Source organism: Monodon monoceros, unplaced genomic scaffold (assembly GCF_005190385.1).
Source record: "Monodon monoceros isolate NGI ecotype Baffin Bay Population unplaced genomic scaffold, NGI_Narwhal_1 Super_Scaffold_21, whole genome shotgun sequence".
Taxonomy (NCBI): domain Eukaryota; kingdom Metazoa; phylum Chordata; class Mammalia; order Artiodactyla; family Monodontidae; genus Monodon; species Monodon monoceros.
The window spans coordinates 98,814,908-98,837,325 of NW_021703778.1; the positions used below are offsets into that span (position 1 = coordinate 98,814,908).

The window sequence follows — 22,418 nt, forward strand, 5'->3', positions numbered from 1 at the left end:
AACAGAACGAGAGGATTGGAGAGAAGACTGAAGATGAGACAAGAAAAGTGAGGAGGAGAACTACTTCCCTTCCACTCACCTCTCTGTCTCTGTCCCTTCTTCCCTCCCTCTTTCTCCCTCTCTCTGTGGAGGGAGGTGGTGTCACCCATGGTGTTACAGGCCCAGATTATCTTCTTCTTCCTGGTCTTCCTTTCTCTTACCAACTACCTGCTGGGGACTTCCTCCCCACAAACCCCAGCCAACAAGCCACTGGCTTCTTTGGGTACCAAGGTGAGACAGTGGAAAACTGACTGAGAAATGTGTCCTCCTCAGAAAAGAACCCTCAACTTCTGATTCTGTATGTCATTCACAAGTTGGCCATCAGACCACTCAGAGTCCTGTTAAGTCCCTGGGCCAAAAATCCCTTATGCTTCCCAGCCTAACCTAAGTCACTGACACTAAACTGGGTAGAGGGGTAATAATTTGGGCTGAACAGAGGAAGGCAGGAGGTGCTCCTCAAAACCTCATCTTTTCTCTCTGTTCCTTTCTGTAGAAAGCATTTTCTTTCATAATATTGTCCCGCAGTGGTGGGCACAGTCCAGAGGGCAGTTTCCTTGGTATGTTTTCCATCTTCTTCTCCTCAGCCACTGGGGTACTCACCAGGACCAGTATCTCTAGGGACCTCAAGGTGACACGGATGTCCAGGCATGGAGCACACTCTCTATCACCCCTCTTCCCTCTCCACTGATGGTTCAACTTCTGTTCCCAGGACCCTGCTACAGCTGTCCCCAAAGGAACCATCCTTGCCATCACGTGGACCATACTTTCCTACCTGGGCATCTCTGCCACAGTTGGTAAGGCCCTCCACTCCTGCCTTCAGCAGAATGACCTGGAACCCTGGTTTCCGCTTCTCTGAGGGGCTAGGTGATGAAATGAGCCAGAGGCATTCATCAATTATATTAAAAGTAGCTTATATGCAGGTAGGCCCCCATCCCCTCCTCCACCGGTTCTCCCCATCCCTCGTTTCATTAATGAACTGTATGGTGCTCTTTGATTATCAGATTTGGTTGTCCCCCCCAACCCCATGCACACACACTTCCATTACCCGCTTTGGCACTGGTGGTACCTAGACAGTCCTACTGCTTTGGGTTGGGGTTCTCTTCCCATGAAGGAGTGTTTGTGTCCTAAATCTCATTTCCAGGCTCCTGTATGATTTGAGATGTTTTAGGAAATAGGACCGACCTGGGTGTGCAGAGTGGGCGCTGCCTAGGGTCGGAGTGCCAGTATGGCTGGTACTTCGGCAGATGTTGAGAGCCAGGGTCTTGCCTCTATGGGCTCTCTGATTACTACCAGGTGAGTGAACCAGAGGGGAAGATTAGAGAGATAAAGCTTACCTAGCCCACTGCCCGGCATGGAGTAGATGCTCAAAAAACAGTAATGACTTAAGTGGATTCATGTAGGAGGAGCCGAAATCTGATGGAAGAGGAGTTTCTGTGGCAGGGGTGGTGCTGGCTGTGGGGAGACACTGGCTAATGTCTACCTACATCTGAACAGGTTTATGGTTACCAGTTTGAAAGAAATGCCAGCTGGACAGCAAAACAGAAAAACTAAAGAGTGAAGAAGCCCTATTATCCCTAAATCCCCAAGGACAGAAATTTCAGAGGATGACATACTTTCTGTTCCCTTCTGTATCTGGGGTTTCCTTTCTCTGTAGCCAAAAGGCTTTTGAAGACTTGGTGGTCGTAGAGCAGGTGCAGAAGCCACCACCAAAGGAGAGCTTGGCATCTACCTCTCTCAACACTCCTGCTCCCTCAGGCTACATCCCTGAGCAGGACCTGAAGACAAACCAAAAGCAGGTAGTTATACAGGAACAGGGCCGTTTAAGTGGGGGCAGTCGTCCCAGAGTACAAACTGACAATGGCGCTCACCTCGTCCCTGCTCACTTTTCCTAACCATGCAGTCAGAGTTGCACATGTGCCTTCATAAAGTGGTACGACAATATTCATGCCTTCATGAAGTCCTATGGCTGCCCTCACAGTCATGAATCTGGGAAGATTTCAAACTGCAGGGGCATAGAGCTCAGGGGTAGGACTAGTCCAATGGCTAGAGAAGCTGAGGAACAGGTTCCATTTCGTACGTAACAGGAGCCTACCTGTGATCCCTCAGTCAGCCTGCCCTGGGGCCCTATACATGACCTGGCTGGAGATGCTGTCTAGGGGCCTGACATCCCCCATTGCCTTCATTTGTTGAAATCAGCAGTACACACTCACCCTATACTGTTAGTGAGACTCAGGAGGAAAGACAGCTAGGAAGAGGAGTCCATAATTTAGGACTCAAGGAGCCAAGATTTTAATCTCCCGGCTCCACAAACTTTTTGAGTCCACCCTTGGGTAGCCCAAAGCTTTGGACACACAAGGATTTTACAACAGCCCAAAGCTTCCTAGGGAGAGAACTCCCTGACTACGCGATACGAACTGCGGCTGCAGTGCCAAAGAAGGTCCTTCCTCCACAATCCATTCCACCCCATGATATTAATAAAAACTTACAAATAAATACCTGAGGCTGTGTAATAACATACTTGAAAACTCCTGAAGCCTAGAAAAACAGATTATTCCTGTTCTCAAATATATTCAACAAGAATTTATCTTCTATCTTCCATCTCGAAGTTTCTACTTTAAACCTCCACGCCTTAATGCATTTCAACCCATTTATGTGTCTATCCTTTGCAAATGAAAAAAAAAGTATTTATCATCACTTTCTACTTAGTAAGTAATCAGAAACTTCCTCTTTTCCCAAGCTCATGTAATCCTAATTTTTAAAATCTTTTAGCTCAAGTCTTACCTTATAGTCCTTTGATTATTTCTTTGGTTTAGTTCCTCATCAGCTTATATATTCATTCAGCAAATACTAACTGAATGTCCACTATGTGCCAGACCCTGTTTTAAGTACTGGGAGATGATATGCCAATGAATAAAACAAGCTACACCTCCCCTCAGGGAGTTTATATTCCAACAAGAAGAGATAGACAATGAACATAATAAAAACAACTATTAAATTACAAGGTGCTAAGCGCTACAAAGAGAAATAAAACAGGGGAGTGGGCTAGAAAGTGCTAGAGGAGTACAATTTTAAGTAGGGTTGTCAGGAAGCCCTCACGAAGAAAAGTTGAGCAGATTTAAAGGCTATACCTCCGGAAAGAGCTTCCCAGGCAGAGGGAGCAACAAGTCTAAAGGCCTTGAGGGGCAGCACACCTTCAGTGTTTAAGGAAGAACAAAAGGCCAATGGTGCTGGAGCAGAGTGAACAAGGAGATAAGTAGCAGGAAGTGAGGTCAAAGCATTACTTGAGGAAGGGTGGAGCAGGTCATGGAGGCTTTTACAGGCCTTTAAAGGGCTCTGGGTTTTATTCTGAGGTAGGAAAACACAGAGGGTTTTGAGAAGAGTGACAATCTGGCTTCCGTGTTAACACCATTCACTCTGGCTGCTGTGTTGAGAATTGACTGTAAGAGGGAAATGGTGGAAGCAGGTAGACCAGCTACGGCAATAATCTTGGACAGCAGTTTCGTGGAAGACAATTTTTCCAGGCTGTAATGCAAGCGATGGTTCAGGTGGTAACGCGAGCTATGGGGGTGGGGTGTGTGTGTGTGTGCAGATGAAGCTTCGCTCCCTCGCTCGCCCCGCCCTCCCGCCACTGCTCACCTCCTGCTGTGCAGCCAGGTTCCTAACAGGCCGCTGACCGACGGGTACCAGTCCGTGGCCCCGGGGGTTGGGGACCCCTGATCTTGGAGGCAGAAAATTCTGGCTTGGGCTAGGGTGGCAGCAGAGAAGTGACCAATTAGATTCTGGATGTATTCTGAAGGTAAAGTCAACGTGATTTGATGAATTGGAGGAGATGAAAAAGAGGTGCCAAAGATAATACCAAGACACTTTAACATGAACAACTAGAAGGATGGAGTTGTCATTACCTGAAATAGGAAAGACTACAGCAGTAAGCTGGGGAGAAAATAAGTTCGGTTTTGTATATGTTAAATTTGAGATGCCTATTAAGCATTCAAGTCGAGACGCCAAGGGCAGCTAGATGTTCAGGATAGAAGTCCTGATTGGAGCTAAAAAAATGGGAAGTTATCCACATTGAAATGGCTCTAATGTGTAACACTGGCTGAAATCACTCCAGGTATGTATGTAAACAGAAAAAGCAGTCCAAAGACTGAACTCTAGAGCACTATGGAGATGAGGAGAAACCAGCAGACTAAGAAAGAGTACTTGGTAAACTAGGAGGCAAACCAGAGACTATGTCCTAAGGCCAAGTAAAGACAATGTTTCAAAGAGGGGGTGTCAAATGCTGCTGATAGCCTGTGCAAGATAAAGCAGAAGATGCCATTAGGTTTAGGTCTGTGCAAGTCCTTGGTGACCGTGATGAGAACAGTCATGGTGCAGTGGACGCACTAGGGAACTGGTGGAAAGTGGAAAAGACTCCTTTAAGATGTTCTGCTATACAACAGAGCAGAATAAACAAACTACAAGGATATACTGTACAGCACAAGAAATACAGTGAATATTTTATAACTTTAAGTGGAGTATAACCTATAAGAATACTTACTAAATCACTATGCTGTACATCTGAAATATTGTAAGTCAACTATAATTCAACTTAAAAACTTAGTAACAAACAAAACGTTTTTTAAAAATTGAGCAGGAAAATTGGAAGCAACTGGAAGGGGAAATGGGGTCAAGGGAGGTTTATGTCTTTGTAAGGTAAGAAAAATGACACCATATTTGTGTGCCAACAGGATATTCCAGGAGAGAAAGGGGAATACTGACGCTACAGAAAAGGAGGGAGAACTGTTGAAAGATGTTCTTGAAAGCCAGGTGATGGGACTGGGTGGACAGGAGCCTGGACAGTTTGTTTAGAGCAGCATTTCTCAACCTTGATGCCAATGACATTTAAGCCCAGACAGTTCTGTTGTGGAGGGCTGTTCTGTGCATTGTAGGCTATTTTGCAGCATCCCCGGCCTCTACCCAGAAGCACCACCTCCTTTTCGTTGTGATCAACCACATGTCCTCTGGGAGCAAACTCAGTCCCAGTTGAGAATCACTGGTATACAATAACAAGAGAGAAAGCAGAGCTTACAGGTATAAATGCTGGAAGGTATGTAGGTATAGTGGTAGGAGCTTGTGAACCTTTTCTGATTGTTTCTATTTTCTACCAAAGTAAAACTGAGAATGAGGGATGTTGAAGATTTAATGGATCAGAAGCGAGGGCACGTGGAGAATTCCCTGGCGGTCCAGTGGTTAGGACTCCAATCCCGCAAGCCATGCAGCATGGCCAAAAAAAAGGAAGGGCAAGTAAAAGGACCAGGGGATATTGCTAGTAGCATAAAGGATTCACTCAAGTTTTATGGTAATGAATTTAAAGACAAGTCAACCTGTTTCTTCCCAGCCCTTTCAGCTGCATGGATCTAGGAGTAAAGTTGGTGAAGAGTTGAGTGTGACAAAAGCCAGAGAGAAGCAAGGGAGGTGAGCCCTTAACGAAGGGCTCATGACTGGAATTTAGTGGGAGGAGGGAAATGAAGGCATGTGGAATAAACTGGAAAGACAGGAAGTAATGGTGGGAGGGTGGGATGTTTGAGATTGAGATATGGAGTAGTGGTAGGTCTAGAATATGAACAAGGGAATGAGTAGCTGAAGTGGGGGTGGAGGACAAGATCACTGGAGGAGCAAAGAACTGAGACCAGAGTGTTAGAAAGATTATCTACATGGATATTTAAATCACCAAGATTTATGACAGGTACTGACTTGTGCTTCAAAGCTGAGGTATGTTAGAGATGAGAGAGAATAGTCTTGAAAATAGTATGAGGAAGGGACTCCCCTGGCGGTCCAGTGGTTAAGACTCCATGCTCCCAGTGCAGGGGACCGGGGTTCGATCCCTCGTCAGGGAACTAGATCCCACATGCCGCAACTAAGAGTTCGCATGCCACAACTAAAGATCCTGCATGCCGCAACGAAGACCCAGCACAGCCAAATAAATAAATATTAAAAAATATATAGTATGAGAAAAAATGCGGACACTTGCACTGCCTCCAGGCCCAGTGCTACAATGGGTGTGAGAGAAACCACCACCACTACTAAAAGAAGCAGAGTCCTCAGGAGAAATCAGGGCTCAGAGCAGGACTATAAAAAGGGAACATACAGAGAAAAGGTTGAGCATACGTGGGATTTTTGCTAATGACTGGCTGTTAATTTCAGAGAGGATGTGTATACCTGGGGCCCGCCCCCTCAAGCCTGCCAATGGAAATGTCTGTAGGCCTAAGTGTATGGAAGAGGGATGGTTTTACTTTTGAGTTATAAATTAGCATGAAATTACACCTGGCTTCAGGCTATTTTCAGGGAAATTCTGAGTACCTATACTTCAAAGAATTTAAATGAGATGATAAATGTAAAGCAATTAGCATAAGATCTGATGCTAAAATAGTATCAATGATAATAGCATTACTAAGAAGAGGTTAGAATATCTAAGAGATTCCCCTCAATTTTAGCTCCAGAGCAGCAGCTCCCAAGGCAACCTGCATAGTCAGCCAGGGTGCCGCTCTGACCCCTTGCCTCCTTACCCATCACCCCATCAACAAGAATTTATCCAGTGCCAACTGTGTATCCTTCCTGAACACAAGTTGATTATCAACATATAAAAACAAAAATGTTTTTAATTCTGAGTCATCTTGAGGTTCAAATGATAGGAGAGGGGCATCCACAGCCTTGCCAGGATTCTTATGTCAGGATAAAGATTAAGGCCCAGGGTCCCTTGGTCTCCACGTAGGGCGCTATCTACTCCGATTCTGTTAACCTTGTTAGTCCCTCCAGGTCACTTCTACTTCGTCTGTCCGATACCTGTAAAAAACAAATAGGAAAAACTTGGCGGACAGTTACCCCTTAGCACCTTCCATTCTTCTCTGCCCTCACGATTCTGGATCCTCTTCCCTGCTGATCATTTTTGCCTACCTCCCATTTAATCCTGTTTACCTCCTCCAAGGGGCTGCTCACCTCTGTGTGACCCCAGATTCACTGAGAGGAGTCCTGTGTCCAGCCCGAAACATCTCCCAGCCAGCCTGGGCTATCATGGCTCCATTGTCAATGCAGAATCTGGGAAGGAAAAGAGGTATGAAATTCATGATCGAAGCATGGAAAATCACAGTAACTGGAGGGGAAAAAAAAAGAAATAAAGAAAGGGAAAGGGCCTTTACCTCTCATCTGTGGCAAAAAGCCGGGCTCCACGCTCCTGGCACATCGTCTCCATCATTTCCTGTAACCTCATATTACCTACAAAGAGGTAGGGGTACAGTTAGCTTACTTTTAGCCATTTCTCCACAGTCTGGCTGTACACCTCATGTGCACTGACTTAGGAAAACGAAGTAGGGATTCCAGGGGCAAGGAGTGGGAAGCACTGGACAAGAAATAAAACAAGGAATTTCCCCAAACCCTTAGAGATTTAGAGTATCAGGAGGAGGATACACATGCCCCAAAATAGGAAAGAGAAGCACAGTTCAGTGATACATACACCCCACACCTCCCACGATGAGGGCCTCCTGGGAGCCACAATGTGCCATGGCTCGCTCTGTGATCTCTACCAGCATTGCAAACACAGTTTCCTACGGAAGGCAAACAAGGTGAAAACATCAAAGACAATCCCAGCTTAGCTCTGTCTACTATATAAAAGCTCCTCCAGCTTCAAATTTCTGTCCCAGCTTTTCACTCCATTACCTGCAGGGAGAAACACAGATCCTCAGGAGTACACTCGCCCGTGGCCAGCATCCGCTGGGTTACATCCTATAGTTAAAGGGGAAAACATACAAAACAATGAATTGTGGTTTGGGGATGACATATGAGCAAAAAATTAGTGCACCTGGAGTATCACCATGTTTCACCACAATTCAATTTACCAGTACATCCCATACGACACCTTGCCCTTCACTGGCACTGAGCTATAAAACCAGCAGAAGTCTTTCAACATTCAATAATTATGGGAAAAAATTTTTTTAAAAAAGAAAAGAAAGAAAGAAAATACTGTGATTATCTTAAAAAAAAAAAGACTCAGTAATTATGAATGTCTACCCTGGCACCCTCCATTCCCTACCCCAGTTAATTTTTCTCTAGAGCACTTGTCCCCATCGGACCCTTTTTATTTTATTATTTCCCCTCTTCTTTTTTTTTTTGTTTCTTCTTCTGTCTCCCACCCCCACTGATGAAATGCAAGCTCCAAGTAGGCAGGGATTTTTGTTTTGCTCCATCTTGTATCACAATTGCCTTGAACAGCACCTGGCACACAAAAGATGTTCAATAAATATTTGCTAAATGAATTTATTCAGCATCTAACATGGCCCAGTACTATGCTATATGTAGAAAATACACCGGTGAGCAAAACACATGTGCTTCATTAAAAAGCATGAGAAGTGCCCATCTCCTCACCTCTCCCACACTCACCTCAATGAAAGACAAGATCCCTGAGAATGAGACGTCCATCCCCTTTACAGTGTATGGCAGCTCAACTAGCTTCTTGCCTCTATGTGGGAGTGAGTATATGAGGCACTTAAGCCTGTAGTCAGCTGGCTGCTCACCCTCCAAAGCCCTCCCAAACCTCATTAACACATATACAAGGAAATCCCTGGCGCCCCACCAGTCAGCCTCCTTCTACCTTATTCCCCTTACCGCTTTGCCATCTGTTCAATGTTGTAGCCTGGACTTGGGTCATTGGAAATCTAGCAGAATGAAAAAGAGGATGAAGTCAGGTATCCAGGAAGCATAAGAAGCTAATTTACTACGTTCCTCCTCCTTTTCCATGGCTCTCCCCAAATACATTCACATCTTATGTTCTCTGTAGCCTCAATGGCTTACCTTCAGCACTCGAGCAAAACGATCCAGACAATTACCCACAGCAATATCGATGGTTTCCCCAAAGATGCGGTAACGATGTTCTGAATACGCAATCACCTAAGGGTGATGAGGATGTCCATGAAACCTCAAGTCTGTAAAGAGGAGCATTTGGCTTTGGGGAAGAACACAGCAGAGAATCAACATGGTCACTAGAGCTTCCAAAAAGCAATAAGCAATGGGAAAAACTACTTTCCCAAACCCCAAGGATTCCCAGAGGAGATTCCTAGTCTACAGAAGGTAGTCCAGGTCAGGGGAGAAGCAAATTATCACTCTGGATGCATTTTTCTTGCTTGGAGGTTCCTAATATTCCTTTAAAAGCAGTCTAGACAGTGTGTACTAGGGAAGGCTTTCCTTCTTGGAAGCAGGAAACCAGAGTTCTTCTAGGTTATCCTACGAGGGTGGTGGTATTTGGAAACCTCCACGGTAGAGTTAAAAGAAACTCAAAAATCCCAGGGAATTCCCTAGCGGTCCAGTGGTTAGGACTCTGCTCTTTCACTGCTGAAGGTGCTCGTTCAACCCCTGGTTGGGGAACTAAGATCCACAAGTCATGCAGTGCAGCAAACACAACAAAAAAACCCAAACTCAAAAACCCCATTCTGGGTCAGACTAATGGCCCATCCAACTCAGCACTGGCAACCAACTTATGTCCATTCTTCATACGTGACCAGCTTCTAGCACAGAGTATTTATCACCCACTGACACATATGCTCCATACTGCTGACGGTGAGTACTTCCTAAGGACCATAAGTCCCTTTCCCTTTCTGGTGCTGCTAGGGATTTTCTTTCATTCTGATGTAGCTCTTACTCTACCGTCAAAAGCTGGCAACAAAAGAGGAAAGAAAAAATTCTGCCTTTCTACTTCTGTCAGCTACACTTCCCTACCCAATCATCTTCTGTTTTTCACACCTAAGCAGGCTTCAAAATGGAGGAGGAAAAGAAGAGAAAATTCCACCGCTGCTCATCTCCATAAACTCTTGTAAGCTTCCACTGATACTTTCCACACCTCAAGTCCGTAACCTTGTATGATATCCTTCAGGCCTCAACCAGTTACTTGCTCACTACCCATTAATGTTGCCACATTATTTTTACGGGAATGTGTGCTTCATCTTTTTTTTTTTTTGTGGTACGCGGGGCTCTCGCTGTTGTGGCCTTTCCCGTTGCGGAGCGCAGGCTTCGGACGCACAGGCTCAGCGGCCATGGCTCACGGGCCCAGCAGCTCCGCGGCATGTGGGATCTTCTTGGACTGGGGCACGAACCCGCGTCCCCTGCATCGGCAGGCGGACTCTCAACCACTGCGCCACCAGGGAAGCCCCTGTGCTTCATCTTTAATAACTATTTCACAAGATGAAGTTTTAGAACATAACCGTTTCATAATCTGGAGACAATGACCATTCCTGACAATAATCCCATCAGGTGTTATGTGGGAAAGGAAGCCTGGAGTTCTCTAATCCCAACCTAAAAAGATCTTATAAGGTATCCCAAACAACTCTGGCTTCACCTGTAAGTTTAAAATACCTTCTGCCATTCATAAAATGTTTTCTAAATTATTTATATTTTCATACTCTTAGAGTAAAAACTTCTATATATTTATCACCAGTAACTAAAAACATGCAATTGTTGTAAAGATACAAATGGGATAGTGCCCCTTAGTTTTAACTGCTAAGATTCATAGGAAAAATAAGCTTCAAAATAATGAAAATGAAAATCCTTTCATTATTTTGAATACTTCAATCCTTACCATTCTTTCCTTCTCTAAACTGGAAATTCCTTATCTCTACAGCCATATATATAAAGGTCATCTAATGTTCTATCATACTGCCCAAACATACGATATCACAAACTCTGTTGTGGGTTTTCTAGTATATCATATTTTAGTTTCAGATGAGCCCAGCTTTGCTCTTGCAATTCCCACCACTCAGGTGGAACATGGAAGTTGTTGGTACAGTGCCTTAGAAATTAAGAAGGAATGGTGGAGCTTTTCTGCCGTAGTCCTGAGTGGTTTCCGTCAAAATGGACAAGTTCATGAAACCTGGGAAGGTGGTGGTGCTCCTGGTGGGTCATCATGAAGAACACTGATGATGGTATCTCACTATCCCTGCAAAGTGATGGCTATCACTGGCAAGAAGAAAATCGCCAGGAGGTCAGAGATCAAGTCTTTTGTGAAAGTTTGTAACTGTAATCACCTCATGCCCACAAGGTACTCTGTGGATATCCCCTTGGAAAAAACTGTTGTCAGCAAGCATGTCTTCAGAGACCCTGCTCTTAAACACACGGCCCAACAAGAGGCCAAGGTCAAGTCTGAAGAGAGACCAGCAAAAACAAATGGTTCTTCCAGAAGCTGTGGTTTTAGACCTGTTTTCAGTCATTAAAAATAACGAAAAATCTCTGAGGGGAAACAAAAAGAAGGAACGGTGAAGTACTGTTAAATACCTGTGTATTTCCTCCACTGACATATAGCACAGTTGGGCTGGTGGCTCCAGTGATGAGGCGGCCCATCTCAATGTGGCCTATGCAGTGGTTAACGCCCAGCAATGGCTTATTCCACAACTGAGCCATAGTACGGGCTACAACGGCCACAGAAACCAGTGGGGCACCCATGCCAGGACCTACGGGCACAGAAATGGGAGTGAGAATCCTATAGAGACTGGGAAAAACAGAGCCGGGGGAAGCAGGGGATGTGAAGGTTGGGTGGTGGTAGTGGTGGTAGCAGAGGTGAGCTGCAGGCTGTTTTGACCTAGCCAGGCTCCAGGTATATTCTTCCATTGTCACCCACTCTCCCAGCCATACCTTTGGTGTATGCAATGCAATCAATATCCTTGGAGGTTAATCCAGCCTCTGTTAGTGCCTCCTGCAGCAGGTCCAGGATAACAGCTCGGTGGTGCCTGGCAGTAGCACCTGGAAGGAATCCTAAGAGATGGACACAAGTCAGAGATCACAGAGTTTTTCTATAGAAAGGGAGGTAGAAGTCAAAACAGACGTTTTAGTGGGGTAGGAAGAGTCCTTTTCCCTTTTCTCAAGCATCCTGTCTTCTATGTTTTCAGATATAGTCTTTCCAGCCTGTTCAGCTAGGCTAAACAGCTCTCAGAAATGCCCTTCTTCATACCCAACTCCTACTCAGGACTCAATTCAAGTGATACCTATCTCATACTTTTTGGTGATCTTCTGAGACCCTACAAATCGTGTGCATGAGTTTAACACATCATTGAATTTAACATACTATACGTAACATATAACAATTATAGCATTATAATTACCCGTACTTTTCCCAGTTTAACCATGAGCATCTCAAAGCACTGGCTATTTTATTTATCTTCACATTCTTGGTGCCCAAACGCCAAGAGTGAGTGCTAAACATACATATACATTCCTAATGAGTAACCTGTCACAACATCGCCTGCTCAGGGAGGCTTTTCAGGTATATGCAAGTCAGTTGCCTTCTCCTACATAAGCAGATGTTTGCGGGGAGGGTAGACAAGTTACAATATAATTTACAAATAACGCTTACTAAAAGTGATAATGTGTCTGACTCTTTAATTCTCAAGACCCAATGATGCAGGTATTACCATTCTCATTTTAAGAATACAGAAGTCCAAAAACAACTACTGAATATTGCAAAGCCAGCCAGTTCTGTCTACACCTAGGCTGGGAGTCTTTACACTCTTTCTCATTCTAGTGTATTTTGACTGCATCTACTATTTATCACACTGCAATGTGAAGTTCTGTCTACATGTCCAGCTCCATAACAAGCTTATATATCTATTTTTGTAGCCAACAACCAGCTGACGATTAGCACGTAAAAGATGCTGAACGAGCTCAGAAGATCCAGGTTCAAGTGCCTGTGACTCTTCTATCCATCAGCCTTGTGATAACACTGTCACATAATCTCAGAGACTCAGATCAAAAACTATGAGGGGACAATGCGCTCCACACCTTTCTTCACTAATGTTTAGGAAGACTGCAGGTGATGCTGTGCGGAGAAGTGCGCCGCAAACTATAAGTTCCCTACTCCCGTACCTGTGCCTGGAGGCGTGACGTAAGTCCGCCGCGGGTTCGCCAGCACCACGCCATCCCGTACTACTCCCACGCCAATCTTGTTGGCGCTGCCTTCAAAACCCAAAACCGCCGGCATGGCTCCTAGCTACCACTGGGGCCGTGGAGGCCGCACCAGTCCGCGCTGGGACGCAGACTCTGGGTCGCTGAAGAAAACGAGTCGGTGACTGCTAAGGAGCAGCACGCACCAGAACAGATACCAAGGAATTCCCCCTGGTAGCGCGCCGGCGCCAGCTCCAACCCCTGTCGTCACGGCGACCCATCAAGGCCCCTTCGAGGACCTGTTCTCTTAACTGCCAGGAACACTGAGTCGGCATCTGCTCCTTAAATTCCTATCCGTTCCTCTGCCTCTCTCCCATGGTCCAGCCCAGCCTTCTCCACTGATTTTGTTGTCTCTCAGACAGCTCTGGGATCTCCGGTCAAGGTGGCAGAAGGAGTCGTGATTCTGGCATAGCGATGAACAACCCAAGAATGGAGAATTGGGGCCTTCAGTGCCCCGGAGTCACGGAGAAGGCTGGGAAGGCTGAGCTTTCGGTCACGTGGTACAAACAGACCAATCACCCGCATTCCTCCGCCACTGGAGGCGCATCTCGGATCACGTGACCACGCCAGTTACCCACGTGGGGGCACATCGTGCTCCATTCTTTGTGCTGGGTTAAGGAGGAGCAGGCTGCGACCCAAGCAGGTCAGCTACAGGGTTGTTGTTGTTTTGCCCATCGTAGGGACTTCTCTGGACTTCTGATCGGCAAGCCTAAGTCGGGATTCTTAATTAAGTCCGTCGATTGGCTGGAGGGCCGATCTCGTGAGGAGGGTAGGAGGCACTATGAAATGATCTAGTCTTGAGAATGAGGGGCTGAAAGGCCGATGGTGCACTGAGGCGGGAAAAGAATTCAGAGATAATACGGTTTGAAAGGCGGGACTTGGTGCGGGGGCGCCCGAGGGGGGAGTCTTCCCCAGGCCTAGCTGGTTTCACTACTTCTTTGCGTCTGTAGGCAACGCGATAAATATACTGCTTCGGTGGGCGACGTGGAACTGGTGCAGAAGGGTGTTTGTTACAGTGATGCCGAAACGTGGGAAAAAGGGAGCGGTGGCAGAAGACGGGGAAGAGCCCAAGATTGGTAAGAGAATGAAATAGGCCCATCTCCCTAGAGGCTGCGATGGGGATGTCTATAATTCCCTTGATGAACGGGAGGTACGGACGGACTGTATACTCATTTTTGCAGTTTGCGAAGAAGTCGCGGCACCTGCAGGCTCTCGGTGGATCTATAGTTAACTGCGGATCAAAGTTGGTTATCGCCAACTTACATCATTGTGTATTACTTATTTTATAGAGCCAGAGGCCAAGAAGAGCAAGGCGGGAGCAAAAAAAAATGAAAAAGAGGCAACAGGAGAGGGGACAGTCATGTATGAGGACCCCCCAGATCAGAAAACCTCACCCGGTGGCAAATCAGCCACACTGAAGATCTGCTCCTGGAATGTGGATGGGCTTCGAGCCTGGATTAAGAAGAAAGGTTTAGATGTGAGTGGAATTAAGGGGAGGGGGGTACTGATCTTGGGGTTTAATCACCTTTTCCCATTTTAGTTCCTAGCACTGTCGTTTTCTTGTGGCAGAGATACAAAGTTTTCACCAAGTCATACCACTTGTATTTCTTTTCTCTTTATAAATTTATTTATTTTTGGCTGCGTTGGGTCTTAGTTGCTAAGCGGGGGCTTTCTCTAATTGTGGCGAGCGGGGGCTACTCTTGGTTGTGGTTAGCGGGGGCTTCTCATTGCGGTGGCTTTTCTTGTTGCGGAGCGGGGCTCTAGAGCGCAGGCCCGGTGGTTGTGGCGCACGGGCTTAGTTGCTCCGCGGCATGTGGGATTTTTCCGACCGGGGCTCGAACCCGTGTTCCCTGCATTGGCAGCCGGATTCTTAACCACTGTGCCACCAGGGAAGCCCCCCACTTGTATTTCTTAGATGCCATTCCACCAGTTCCACTGCCGTTGTTTTATTTAATGTCATCTTTTTCCTAGCATGTCAGAAAAACCTTGTTACTGGACTTGCTCCATTTTATTTCCTGCATATCCAACATTTAAATAACTACTTAAAAAATCTTAGCTGGCTATCCATTGCCTATAGGGAAAAAACCAATCTTCTCAGTGTTGCATGGAACACTCTTTCTTGTCTCCCTGCCACTTATGTAATTTATAACTTCAAATACTGTGTTGCTAGACTTATACTCCTTCTGCAGAGACCGTCTTATTTATTTATTTTTTTATGGCTGCATTGGGTCTTCGTTGCTGCGCACGGGCTTTCTCTAGTTGGGGTGAGCAGGGGCTACTCTTTGTTGTGGTGCACGGGGTTTTCATTGCTGTGGCTTCTCTTGTTGCAGAACACGGGCTCTAGGCCCACAGGCTCAGTAGTTGTGGCACACGGGATTAGTAGCTCCGCAGCATGTGGGATCTTCCCGGACCAGGGATGAACCCATGTCCCGGGCATTGGCAGGTGGATTCTTAACCACTGTGCCATCAGGGAAGTCCCTCACCTGTGTATCTCTAGTACTTAGCACATAGATTCTTCAGTAAATGTCTGCTGAATTGATAATACTTTTTCTACCTTTCATTTCGCTCACAGTGGGTAAAGGAGGAAGCCCCAGATATCCTGTGCCTCCAAGAGACCAAATGTTCTGAGAACAAGCTACCAGCTGAACTTCAAGCACTCTCTGGACTATCCCATCAGTACTGGTCAGCTCCTTCAGACAAGGAAGGGTACAGTGGTGTGGGCCTACTCTCCCGCCAGTGCCCACTCAAAGTCTCCTATGGCATTGGTGAGACCCTGTTGATTCCTAAAGCCCAGCTCTTCCAAACCAGTTGCTGATATCCCACTCCAGCCCCAATTCTTGATCCCTTTATTCTTTGCTTTCCCTTTCTTAAACTTCTTTTTGCTAATTGTTTCATTGTTTCTGTAGGTGAAGAGGAACATGATCAGGAAGGCAGAGTGATTGTGGCTGAATATGATGCATTTGTGCTGGTGACAGCCTATGTACCTAATGCAGGCCGAGGTCTGGTGCGCCTGGAGTACCGGCAGCGCTGGGATGAAGCCTTTCGCAAATTCCTGAAGGGTTTGGCTTCCCGCAAGCCCCTTGTGCTATGTGGGGACCTCAATGTGGCTCATGAAGAAATTGATCTTCGCAACCCAAAGGGAAACAAAAAGAATGCTGGCTTCACTCCAGAAGAGCGTCATGGCTTTGGGGAATTGCTGCAGGCTGTGCCACTGACTGACAGTTTCCGGCACCTCTACCCCAACACGGCCTATGCCTATACCTTTTGGACATACATGATGAACGCGCGATCCAAAAACGTTGGTTGGCGCCTTGATTATTTCTTATTGTCTCACTCTCTGTTGCCTGCTTTGTGTGACAGCAAGATCCGTTCCAAGGCTCTGGGCAGTGACCACTGTCCCATCACCCTATATCTAGCACTGTGACACCTCCCCCAAATCACTTTGAGCCTGGGAAATAAGCCCACTAAATTAGCTTTAAACTTCTTACTCCCAAGCTTTAAAAACTGCTCTCTAGAGAAATCTGCACTGTTATTTCCCTTCTAAACTATGAATTCTTTAACCAGGCTTCTAGAAACAGACTTAAGTTCTCCATGACTTATGTGTGTGTGTGTTGTTGGGGGTGGGGGATTCTTTTTATTTTACATTTAACAAAACTGATGACTTCCTTTGAACTGTCCATGTGAAAATAAAGAGTCATAGTTTCAGCCTTGCTGTCTTTGTATTCTACCCCTTTGTGGGGCTACAAATTCCCCTCATCCTTTCATACACACAGATTTAACAACTGGAAGAGTAGAGTCATGACCTTATTTATTTACAAGCACAGGGTGAGTCCCTAACTTCCCCCATGACAGAGCAACCCTACCCAGCCCAGTTAAATACTGCAACTGGGGGGTAAGGTTGAAAAGGAGGAATTATAGGAAATACAGGACTAGGGGACCATACCCCACATTAAATAGTTATATATACATCAGTTCCTGTGGTTCTGTACAGAGCAGCGGCTGACCCCACCCCCAGAGGACGTGGAATGGGGGAGAGGAGACTGAGGGTGCTGAGACCAGAGCCAGCCCCTGATGAAGTGCAATAGCAGCAGCAAGGTCCTAATGGTGCACAAGAGGGAGGGAGACCCCCAGGGCTACCCACCCCCACCCTGCCCTGGAATGTGTAAGGGACAGGAATGGCTCTCAGGGAGCATATAGGAAGGACAGGGCTAGAACCGTCTTTTAGGACCCAGGTTTAGGGGAAACTTTCCGCCTACTTCACCCTAAACACAGCAACCACTGGAGGAAAGCAGATGGCCAGCAGTGGTTTACTTATTCCTCCAAACCTAGGTGAGGGCCTGGTTCCTTCCTACCTCTCTGCAGGGAAAAGGAAGGCAGCTGCTTGGCTCCCCTTATAGAAGCCCAGGGAGCCTTTTACCATCACTCCCTTTATAGTGTCACTGTCCCCACCTGGACGGGGCCAGGCAGTCTGTGGGTTATCGTGGGGCTCAGGAGAAGTTCTGGACAGGGTGGCTGACCTTCATACAGGCCCAATAGAGGGCCCGGCCCAAACACAGCACAGCCAACAGGATGACAAATGCCCAGGCTGCATAGATGCCTCCGTATCGTTGTGCATGCTTCCATGTGCCAAACTGATGAAGAAGAAAAAGGAAGATGAGGTTACTGTTGATCTCTCACCACTTTGTAGGAGCCCTAGTAACAGTAACATGGAACTCAAGCTTCAGTCTCTGTCCCCCTATCCACATGCAGCCGCCTTCAGGGACCTTTTAAAAGGCCCAGCTGTCTAGCTCCCTCCACTAGGCAGGAACATAAACAATCCCAGACATCTGTCAGTTTTTCTTCATGTCTGACAACCAAGCCAGGTTTCCTAATAGCAACTCAATCTAAACCACTGCTCTATTGTTCTATCCTCTGCATAAAGAAGATAGCTGTTTTCTACTCTGATAGTAACAGTGAAGACCGTTTATCAGTCTCCTTCAACTTCAGTTCATCTACACGTTAAAACAAGACAAAAACACTGTTTCTTTCACTTCTTTTTAGGATAGCCATTTCCCCAATCTTAGCCTACAGAGACGAGGCTGCAGAATGAAAGGGGTTGGATCAAGGTTACTCACAGCAAGGCCAGTGGCAGTGACTGCCAAGAGTAAGCCAAGCAAGAAGCAGCAGATACATCTCTTTCGTGGATACCTGCGCCCAATAGATGACCTGTGGGGAGGCAAACAAAAATGGATACTTACAATGGCCCTGTAGCTTTTACTCTATTCACTACCCAGCTCAACGATGCCGCTCTCTAATCACTCACACTTTCCTGCAGTGAGGGCAACGGGCCAAGGTTCGGTCTGTGAACTCTGTCCACTACGGAGATAGGAAAAGAGAAACCAAATAAATAGTAGAAGCAGCGTCATCTTCAATGAGAGCCCTGGGGCAGTGGAGGCTGGGAAATGGGTCCTCATAAAACAGACCTTTTCAGGATTCATTATCATAACTCAGAAATATATTCATGACTACTTCTCCGCTGCCCACCCCCCCGTCCCCCAGGGCTTCCCAATACCTTTCCTCACCAGAAAAGTATTCTTGCAATGTCCACAGATGACTCTGACACCCACAGGTTGTGGTTCTGGACTCAAAGGTCCCGGATGCACAGGCCCCAGGTTGATGATTCTTTTGCTGTACAGAAGAAAAAGACTATGTTTTTAAAGTTTTCAATCCTAAGGATCCCTACATTATTCCTCCTTTACATCCCCCACTCCCTGGCTCGCTAAGTCCCTCTACTTCTCTGTACATTTAAGATACTCTGCCCCCCCCAGCCCTACCGCAGAGAATCCTTGAGGAAGAGCATCGCTTAAACTTCAGGCCTCTAATTTCCCTTTTACCTCAGGATAATTCACCCAGTCTCTGAGACTCTCCATCTTCCTAAAGGACACCACTTTTCTCCCAATCTTTTTATTGAGAGATGAGAAAGATGGCTATAACATTCTAGAGGCACAACAGTCCTTAGCTTTTTCTCCTTCTAAATAAACACCAGGCTCTCTCACCTTTACATTCTCGATAAACATTCACCCTTTTTCGGCTTTCCGATTTTCCCCACTAATGCCCTTCCCCAAATTATCCCTCTCACCAGTATGGCCGAGGGCAGGCGATCCGCTGGGAAGTCACTTTGCAGATAAGGAGACAGTTGCAGGGGCATCGAACATATTTTTTCCCTGGGGGTGCATTCTTGATTGGCTAGAGAATAATGGGGACATCGGTAAGCAAACCTCTAATCCCAATCCCTTCCAATTCCTCCAAAAACCTTCTGAGGAGAGATCAGAGAGATAAAATCTTAGACGGGACAGAGAAATGAAAGGCATATAACATGAGATTTGCAAATGAAAACTAAGCTTAAGTATCCAAGATAGGTATGAAGGTGAGGGATGGTAAATATTAGCTTTGGTGAGTGGCTTCTGGGGAAATGGCTGTGTGAGACTCCTGGAACTGAAACCTGGGTTTCATCAAGAGCACTTGGCTAACGCCTGAAGGTCCGGGTCTAGAATCAAGGGATCAGAAAGAGGATCTAGGAAACAGGGCCCATTTCACAGATTTGTATAACTCACAGTGGCTTCATTGCAGACGCCACATTTGACTACATGCTGATGCATCTTGCCTTCCACGTTGATGAGAGACTGGCAGACTCTGCAGGTGATCATGGGAGCACTCCCACTGTCCGGGCTGGTCAGGGGTGAATAGGGGGGTGGGTCCTCCCCAGGCAACACGGCTGGGTGTCCCTCGGGGAACGGGGGAAATGCTGGAGAGGAAGGTAAAAAGAAGGGCTGGCATCAGTTGCTGACACCCCCAATGAAGCTACACGGAGTAAGGCAACTCTTGCTGGTCCTCAAGCCTTCTGACAAGCTCAGCGGGATCTTATGATCACTGCTTCGATCAGATTCCTCAGAACCCCCTTCCGCTCCGAAGCTCCGGTCGCGATTGCGGAGGGAAGGAAGCCGCCCCCGGTCACAGGTGCAACAGCTCCGCACCTGGCGCTTGGGCCCCGCCCCCGCCCTCGGTCCCGCCCCCTGCTCCTCTCTGAGTACCCCCGGGAACACCTCGGACCCGCCCCGTCTTACCCTGGGGCGGGGCATGTTTACCGGCTCCGTACGGTGGTGCGGAGGGGGTCAGGCCTCCCCCAGGCCCAGCCCCACTCCCGCCCGGCCCCACTAATCCGTTGCCGCCGGCGCCACCGTCGATGGGCTCAGAGAGCAGCGGGGATCGCTCTCCATCTGCCGCCATGGCCTCCACCGCCGCCTCCCGCTTTGGCCAAGGATCCGGCTCTTCGCCGCCGCCGTCACCGCAGCCACCGCCGCCGCTACCGGGTCCCCAGGGCGCCTGCGCGCCGCGCGGCCAGCTCGCCCGCAACCAGTGGCCTGCCCCGCCCCGTTTCGCCCACAGCACTTGATAGGCTATCCCCGCCCCCGTCGTGCTATTATTCGCGGAGACAAACCAACTTCTGGTCCTGTGAAGGCAGCTCCTATTTTCCATTGGGGAGCGTGGCGCCATCGTCAACTGTCACATGACTTTCAGGACGCCGCTGGGCCTGCAAAAACTGCACGTGACGAGAAGTTCTTCGAGCTATTGGAAGCGTGGCCCATCGCGCTACCTCCAGACCAGGAGGTGGGGCAGGGCTGCTTCAGCTCACTGGTGTTTCAGGCAGCCGCCGGTCCTCTGTTAGTCGCCCAGAGCGGGCGCATAGTCATTGCTCCTCATTAGTCCAGAAACATCACTAAAAGATTTTTCTACTCTTTGAGGTTATAATTGGCCTCTCATTGGCTGGAGGCTTCCCTTCCCTGGTCCTGCGATCCTTGGAGCGCAACTTTATTGGCCCGAACTTAGAGCCAGAACCTGGAGGCGTGGCTCAATGAGCTGCAGTGAAAGCGTGAGGGAGTTTGGGCTGTTCTAAGCACCGGGAGTAGGAACGGTAGGCAATAGTTAGCCACTCTACTCAAAGGAATACCTGTAAAAAGTGACGGTGAAGATGTGCCAGAAGGAAATGAATTAAAACGTTAAGATTTTCACCCCAGGCTTTCTCACTGAAGTCACTTCTGGAACAGGACACAAGACCGGCTTCTCCAGGAAGCTGCCTTGCAGATCCCACCCTCCCACCATCCCTGGTTAAATTATGAAAGCATCTTTGTATGAGTCTGTCTCTATCGCTGCAAGGATGTCTCATCATTTTACTCAATTTTGTGACCCCCAATTATAAACATATATGTATGATAAGAGTTTTTTGACTGAGTTACCAATCAAGTTCAAAGAGATTTTAGTCACCTTATATGGCATAACAGTCTTTAGACTTGTCTCTGCTTTGCCCCCAGCCAGGAGACTGCTAATGGAGGTTTTTCTGACAAGTATCGGAAAAGATCTTAAGCAGCTCAAACATTTAAATATACAGCCAGGACTTCCCAGGTGGCGCAGTGGTTAAGAATCCGCCTGCCAATGCAGGGGACATGGGTTCAATCCCTGGCTCGCGAGGATTCCCACCTGCCGCTGAGCAACTAAGCCCGTGTGCCACAACTACCGAGCCCACGTGCCACAACGACTGAAGCCTGTGCGCCTACAGCCCGTGCTTCGTAACAAGAGAAGCCACCGCAGCGGGAAGCCCGCACACCACAACAAAGAGTAGCCTCTGCTCACCGCGACTAGAGAAAGCCTCCGCGCAACAACGAAGACCCAAGGGAGCCAAAAATAAATAAAAATTTTTAAAATTTAAAACAAAACAAAACATGAACATACTCCAAGCTACAAAAATCCCCAATATCCTCCTCCCCCAGCTAATATGAATGACTGATACTTCATTTTTTTTTTCTTTGGTACGCGGGCCTCTCACTGTTGTGGCCTCTCCCGTTGCGGAGCACAGGCTCCGGACGCGCAGGCTCAGCGGCCATGGCTCACGGGCCCAGCAGCTCCGCGGCATGTGGGATCTTTCCGGACCGGGGCACGAACCCGTGTCCCCTGCATCGGTAGGCAGACTCGCAACGCACCAGGGAAGCCCTGACTGCTACTTCTTTACGTATTAGAGCTTAGCCTCTATCTGGTCTTCTCTCCTTCTAGACAAAATGTATTAGATACCCAATCATAGAATTACTCTACTTCCTGACAGCATTCAATCCAGAGCAAAATCCCATTTCCTTAAACACTTTCAAAATCTCTTAACACAAGCCCATTTCTATAATAAGTTCTTTCTAGCACCCTGTTAACTGACAACAGCTCAGTTTTTCATGGCTTGTGCTTTCCCCTCACTGTACCAAGTCGAGGTCTTCTGACTTATGGTTCTTTTTTTTTTGGCCGCATTGTGCAGCATGTGGGATCTTAGTTCCCCAACCAGGGATTGAACCTGTGCTCCCTGCATTGGGAGCGTGGAGCCTTAACCACTGGACCACCAGGGAAGTCCC

At 47.3% G+C, this 22,418-nt stretch overlaps 3 protein-coding genes across 5 annotated transcripts; 1 reads left to right on the plus strand and 2 right to left on the minus strand.

The window, feature by feature from the left end:
* Nucleotides 1-6,659: 6,659 nt before the first annotated feature.
* On the minus strand, nt 6,660-13,163 carry OSGEP (O-sialoglycoprotein endopeptidase). The gene is made up of 11 exons (XM_029239222.1): nt 12,916-13,163; nt 11,689-11,808; nt 11,332-11,507; nt 8,863-8,958; nt 8,677-8,726; nt 8,452-8,530; nt 7,732-7,797; nt 7,529-7,619; nt 7,215-7,290; nt 7,015-7,113; nt 6,660-6,861 (listed from the first exon to the last, which is right to left on the minus strand). Exons 1-11 carry the CDS (start codon nt 13,028-13,030, stop codon nt 6,822-6,824), a joined length of 1,008 nt encoding a protein of 335 aa, XP_029095055.1. The 5' UTR covers nt 13,031-13,163; the 3' UTR covers nt 6,660-6,821.
* A 411-nt stretch (nt 13,164-13,574) lies between these two features.
* Nucleotides 13,575-16,700, plus strand: APEX1 (apurinic/apyrimidinic endodeoxyribonuclease 1). 2 transcript variants are annotated; one of them, XM_029236245.1, is made up of 5 exons: nt 13,575-13,636; nt 13,944-14,069; nt 14,283-14,470; nt 15,566-15,758; nt 15,900-16,700. In XM_029236245.1, the coding sequence occupies exons 2-5, from the start codon at nt 14,012-14,014 to the stop codon at nt 16,415-16,417; spliced, it is 957 nt and encodes a 318-aa protein (XP_029092078.1). In that variant the 5' UTR covers nt 13,575-13,636; nt 13,944-14,011; the 3' UTR covers nt 16,418-16,700. The 2 variants fall into 2 exon arrangements, with proteins under 2 accessions (XP_029092078.1, XP_029092079.1); XM_029236246.1 differs by having other exon boundaries at nt 13,617-13,762; nt 15,900-16,698.
* A 79-nt stretch (nt 16,701-16,779) lies between these two features.
* Nucleotides 16,780-20,526, minus strand: PIP4P1 (phosphatidylinositol-4,5-bisphosphate 4-phosphatase 1). Of its 2 annotated transcripts, none has more exons than XM_029236143.1 (7): nt 20,097-20,526; nt 19,587-19,777; nt 19,112-19,218; nt 18,555-18,660; nt 18,296-18,348; nt 18,108-18,198; nt 16,780-17,624 (listed from the first exon to the last, which is right to left on the minus strand). In XM_029236143.1, the coding sequence occupies exons 1-7, from the start codon at nt 20,524-20,526 to the stop codon at nt 17,481-17,483; spliced, it is 1,122 nt and encodes a 373-aa protein (XP_029091976.1). In that variant the 3' UTR covers nt 16,780-17,480. The 2 variants fall into 2 exon arrangements, with proteins under 2 accessions (XP_029091976.1, XP_029091977.1); XM_029236144.1 differs by having other exon boundaries at nt 20,118-20,511.
* Nucleotides 20,527-22,418: the final 1,892 nt, after the last annotated feature.